At 31.8% G+C, this 6,465-nt stretch overlaps 1 protein-coding gene across 1 annotated transcript in view; it reads left to right on the top strand.

The window, feature by feature from the left end:
- The window catches only part of LOC106693001 (uncharacterized), a 26,462-nt gene extending 21,824 nt beyond the window's left edge, over window positions 1–4,638 (top strand). Inside the window, exon 4 of the mRNA XM_067052156.1 lies at window positions 3,403–4,638. Within this exon, the coding sequence (XP_066908257.1) occupies window positions 3,403–3,897 (495 nt within the window). The 3' untranslated portion in view covers window positions 3,898–4,638. The remainder of the gene's footprint in view (window positions 1–3,402) is intronic.
- The last annotated feature ends 1,827 nt before the right edge of the window (window positions 4,639–6,465 follow it).

Below are 6,465 nucleotides of genomic sequence, written 5' to 3'. Positions count from 1 at the left end.
ATTGACCGCACCCCCAACCATCTTCTCCTCATATATATATTTTAATTTATCTGTTAACTTTATTAGTTTAGTTAATAATATTTTTTTTATTTATCCTTATCCTCTTTATTATTTTATTTAAATTTTTTTATTGTTTATGTACTACCAGCTTAACATTTTTATGTTATATTTTTGATATCCCTCTTTTACTCTTACACTAACTCAATCTTCTTTGTTTCTTTATGTTTGTCTATTTATAATATTTTCTTTAATTTTCTATACTATTTACATTAAAATTATTTTCAAATGTAAGGTACTTTAACCGTCAATCCCCACTACTTCTATATAATATTCTGTCAACAGTTCATTTTCGCTCTGACTTTGAGTCTGAAAGGTACTCTTTCTGTCCTGTTAATTATCTTCTTTTATTCTCTTTCCATATCTTAGTTTATGCATAATTTTATATTTCTTCTTTTTATCTGTTATTATTTACGTTTTCATCAATTGTTTGTAACCTACTATTATTCTTATTAAATTTTTACATTTCATTGTACATCTTTTTCATTTCTCATTTACTATGTTCATTTATGTTTACATCATTTAAGTGTTTGTGTCTTTCTTTAACCCCTACAACTTGGGACGAACCATATAGTTAATTTACTATTTAAGTTTTTCTTTTATCGTAACGTCTTCCTTTTCTTACTTTTCTCAAATTTTAAGTTTTAGAAAAATATACAAGATGCTATGTAGAAATGAGTACATTCCAAATGAAAATTACCCCTAAAATTTCACACAGCATGTTCTTCCCGGTTTGCTATTTGTTAATGTATTTACATATGAATGTACCATTGACCATAAAACTAACTAGTGATTAGTAAGAAAACCTTAAAAAATTTTTTAGGTATGTATCATATTGATCAAACTAATTAATTATTTGTTTATTTTTTATTCAAAATAATATACATAGATAAGAAAACAGTAATAACATAATAATATAACAAAAAAAATTAAATTTTCAATATTCCTAACATAATAATGAAGGGTAGAGGGGAACAACTTATTAACAATAACACTGAACTTCACTATAACAAGTTTATTATTGAGAGAATTTTTTATAGTTAATCAAAGCCACTAATTAATACTATTCCAAGAATGTTCATCATTTCTCTTTACTTGTTCATTTTTATTTTTTTTACACCATTTACACTGGATTTACAAAGTTAGTAGATTACAATTGACCTGTTCACAAAGTTACAATTACAAAGTGAGAAAGTTACAAATTTACAATTACAATTACAAATTTACAATTCCAATTACATATTAACAGTTACAATTTACATTTTACTAAGTTACAATTAGAATTGACGTAGTTACTAAATTACAATATTAAATTATGCATCCACTTATACATGGTGGAATTAGAGTGGAGTTAGACTATGTGTGATCATAGGTATTAATTATTTTTAAAAAGTGAAAAAGTTTTGATATTTTCGTGGGGTCTTCTCTCATTATTTCCTGTAAATCTGAAGAGAATCGGTTTGATTCGTGAGCAATACATTCAGTGAGAATTTTTCCGCAGTAGTGACACATCGGTGCATTTTCTTTTTTCTTGAGATGACCGTGGGTGAGTCGAGTATAGCCTATCCTAACACTGGTTAATCCATCATCTTCTCTTTGAAGTAGATTCAAGTTTCTGTTGGACCATTCTTAACTTGAATCTCGTGATGAACCATTCGTCTTGCCACTCTTGCCATCCAATTTCTTTGATTAAAAAAATAACATCTTTGCATGTTGATGATGTTGCGACTTGACCTTCTTTATAGCTAGTCTGCCTTTTCATTCCTGATGATCCCATAATGAACTGGCAGCCATAAAAACAAGACCCTACGACCCATGCTGTTCTTTTTTTAGGTTTAATTAAACTCTTCATGTGTTAATTAAATAATGCATATTTTATTTACCTCAAATTTGTCAGTTCTAAGCTATAAATTAAATAAAGTAAAAATGATAAAGTGAATAAAAATTGGCACACATACACCTTTATGTGTATAATATGAAGAATTTTGTTCAAGTATTAAATATTAGAAAACAAAAATCAAAATTTATCCCAAAAAGAGTGAAACACAGTTTTGTGTTGCAAGAACTCATAACATACAAATTTGTGGATAAACCCCCAAAATGCAACATAAAATTAGTGTTATTTGAATGAATTTTCCATTGTTCAGGAAATTTCGGTCGAGTTTACCAGAATTTGGAGCTAGGGAACAAGGGAAAGCATGGGAATGCTATTGCACAAAAATCCGGTCTCCAGTCATCAGTATAGTGATTTTTCTACATGAACATGTTTTTATTGCATATTTATAATTTATATATAAGAAGATGGTCAGGGTTGCAGTAAAAAAAAAAGAACAAATAGTTTATAACTATTTTAATGTCCGACGTTTCGCCCGACTTTCCAGGGCTTCATCAGGGCTAAAAAGATACAAAAAAAAACTGAGAATATTACAACAATAAGGTAATTTAAGCTAGGATAAATATTATATAAAAATAAATTGATAAGAAATTACAATTACAAAAATTCTTATAATCAACCATTCCTACGTCTTGGACTCAAGTCTCAAAATAAACTATCTTTCTATTTTACTAATTCTAAGGATCCTATTTCTCTCCAATACCACTCAACGTTGTTTACCGGATTCCTTGTTCCTCTCCCAACTGTAATTCTTCATATATAGGCAAAACTAAGAACCACCTCAGATCACGTATCTCTTAACATAAATTATCTATAACTTCCCACAACTCAGCCGCTTCCAAACTTTCTGAACATGCCCTTACACTTAATCATGCTTTTGATTTTGACCATACCACTATTTTAGCCACTGTTCCAAATTACCAAAAGCGACTCATCTCAGAGTCCATTTATATGCATCTTGAACCCCTCCCAGTTAACCACAAAATCGATAAAAACTGTATCTCACATACCTAAGGCCATATTAAGACTAAATAATTTTACGCTCATTTTATTATCATCAACAAAATTTTTTCCATTATACTTTTGTTTTGCACCTGTTTGTTATCTCTCTATCACTTATCACTTATTAACTTTCACATTTACTTTGTTTTGTTTTTTTTGTAAACTTTTACTTCACATGTTCCTATTAACTTATTTCACTTATCATTATCATCACCTATATTGTTAATAATCTATCACAAATTTTTCACTTATTTCTATACTTTATTACTTATTTTTATGCACCTCTTTTTACATCTTACCTTTGTACTTATATATATATATTTCTTTTTTACCGCAACCCTGACCATCTTCTTATATATACATTTTTACAGTCAACTATATATACATATAAATTTATAATTTATGTTCATGATGATTTGTTATTAATGAAATTGTTTTTTTATTTTTAGGGTTGCCATCCAGGTTCCGGTATTCCAAAAAATCCGGCCATGCCGGTATTTGGAAAAACTCCAGGAATGGATAAGGATCCCGAATATGAGAAGTTGTTAAAGGGCGAGACATCCGAAAAAGTGCTAAAAACGATCATGGATAAGGTCCGCAAGAACCAAAGAATGGCCGTCGAATTAGGCATTTGCGATTTCGATCTAGTCGAATTGAGGAATATGTTCAAGAAGATGAGGAACAGGGATATGAAAGACTGCTGCTCCAGGTTGAGCGGGGAGATGAAATGCTTCCTGAATTGGATGCTCACGTTGGAGCCTTCTAGGAGGAGACGCTCTGGAATCGAGAAACCAGAGACCAGTTCCAGTCGATTCTCAACGTGCAATCAGTTCCCAAAGTTCGATCTAATGGCGGCGAGCGAGTGTTACAAGAAACCAAGTCCACAGTACGAGAAGTTAGTTCAGAGGGTGGAAGAGTACAGGGACGAAAACAATGTGAAGTGATGTAGGGCTTATTGAAATATTTTCACAACTCCTGCTGATGATTCGTGTCTTTTTTACTAATAATTAACGATTGAAAATTAGAAAGGATTAAATTTTTTTACCTGATGGAATTATAGATGAAAGAGTTTGGAAGTTAGAGACGAACCTCCTCTAATAAAGAGTTAGTTTATATTGTAAAGTATATATGAAATCAATAAAACTATCGAGAGATGAACAACAGATTTTTTTTTTATTTTACTATTGTCCAGGTTGTGTTAATGTACCTCTTCACACTTGCCAAGCCATGGCGAATCCGCGTATGCACGAGCATGTTGGCTTGGCTGGTACGAGTTGGCCTAAATTAGTTGCTGTTCTGTCCATAGTCGGTTTTTTGACACAGATTAAAGGGGGTTCATAAGAGCGCTAGTGTAGCATCTCCACTATTGTTTTTTGTTTAGCTGTAATGAGAGCTGTTAGAAGGTATTGTTTGCTGTTACTTGTTAAATATAATAAGTTTTAAACAAATGAATAACTGGGCTTATGAAGAATCTCTTCAAAATTCTTACAATTAATAAAAACTGACTTACACCACTTTTGGTCTCACAGGCTGAAATAGTTAGTTATACACTTTAACTCCAACAACAATATTGAATTCATTAATCCTTTATATAGTAAGAGTAATGAACGTGATTGATATATCTATACAATGTTAACAACAGCACAATTGTCAAAGTTAAAATAAAAGTTGAATTTAAAGATTGACTTTTTGTGAATTACTGTCATCTACCATCTTGTTTATCGTATTTTACGTTTTCTTTCATTTTTTTTTTGTAATAAAAATAATATAATCCCAGTGCAATGGCTGAAACCACTTGTACGTGTGCCATGCAGGTCAGGAGATGAATGGATAGGATGAGCCTTACGGGAAATAGTGTAAGTCCTCGAAAGATGGAAATTTCGCTGTGCAAGATAAGAGTCCGTAGTAACGAAGTGGTAGGCAAGTCCTACGGGAACGGTCCCTAGATCCTTGCAGGAAAGAAACTTTACCCTATGAACTATTGGTACTGGTAATGATGGCGGGGAGAGGCATTGCCCAGCAGGGTACGAGTCTGTAGTCATAAAGGGGATTGTTAGTTCTCAGGGTACCAGCCATAGATCGATAGAAATAAAAGATATAGGACAGAGGAGGTGGCCATCAAGATCTAGCGTGAAATAAAACGGATTAGATACATCAAAAGACAAAAAAAAAGATGGAAGAATGTACTGAATCTAATGTGTTTATTTACTATTTTCCAAAAGGTCCCAATCGATTTTTTTTTTTACTCATACAATATATAATGTACAAACAATATATAATATACATGCAATATATAATATACATGCAATATATAATATACATACAATATATAATATACATATCACTTGCGATTTATTACATTGAGTGGGAAGGGGCTGCTTTGTTAGAAGTTAAGGTCCCGATCGACTTTTTTTTTTTTTTTTTTCTTACCTCCAATTCTATTTATTTTACAAACACATACAATATATACATTTAAATTAACCTAAGATTATGTGTACACATATTTACATTTAATACCTTTTATTGCCGCATGGTATTTTAAGAGTGGTAACTAGGTCCGCTAAAGGCGGTTTGTACATGGTGGCCGGGGGCTCACAAGGAATGGCGAGGGAGGCCTGTTAGACTTTTTTTTTCCTACCTCCTATTTATTTATAATCAAACAACTACAATTATAATGAGATGTAGATATTTGACCGTAGATTACTGATTAGAGAAGATGGTCGGAGAGAGGTGCGGTCAGCAAAGAAACAACATAAATAAACAAAAAAATATTTATTTATGCCGACGTTTCAACCTGATTTTCAGGTCTTCATCAGGGCTATAAAAACAAAAGACAACAACCATCATTCAGAGAGAAAAAAGTTGATTAATAACTATGGACAAAGACATAATAGATTCTTTCCACTGTATCATTTATTTATTACTCACATTTATATGTATATAAATTATAATGTAATCAATCTACCAATGCCTTTGTCCATAGTTATTAATCAACTATTTTCTCTCTAAATGATGGTTGTTGTCTTTAGTTTTTATAGCCCTGATGGATACCTGAAAATCAGGCCGAAACGTCGGCATAAATAAATATTTTTTTTATTTATGTTGTTTCTCTGCTGACCGCACTCTCCGACCATCTTCTCCAATCAACTACAATTATATATATTACTTAACCTAATAGAAATTACATATATACTCTAGGTTACATTTTATCTTGTTTTACCTGTTGGCATTATAAGATCAGGTACCGGGTCCGCTGAAGGTGGTTTAAATATTTAGTGGCTTGGTAGCCGTGGGGCTAACATAGAATGGGGAGGGACTACCCGCTGGGGCCTGTTTCATAATAAAGTACAAGTTAATAGTACAAGTCTTTTACTTGTACTTTGTACTATTTCGAATGATTACTACAAAGTACAAAATACAAGTTGTACTTTCGAAAGTACAAGTAAAACATTGGAAGGTTACACCTTACTGTCGATATTAGGCTTCTAAACCGGGAAAATAAGTGACATGAG

This window comes from Halyomorpha halys, unplaced genomic scaffold (genome assembly GCF_000696795.3).
Source record: "Halyomorpha halys isolate HHAL.00 unplaced genomic scaffold, Hhal_1.1 Scaffold83.1, whole genome shotgun sequence".
NCBI lineage: Eukaryota > Metazoa > Arthropoda > Insecta > Hemiptera > Pentatomidae > Halyomorpha > Halyomorpha halys.
Note: the sequence above shows the minus strand (reverse complement) of the source record. Positions and strands in the feature narration are given on the sequence as shown.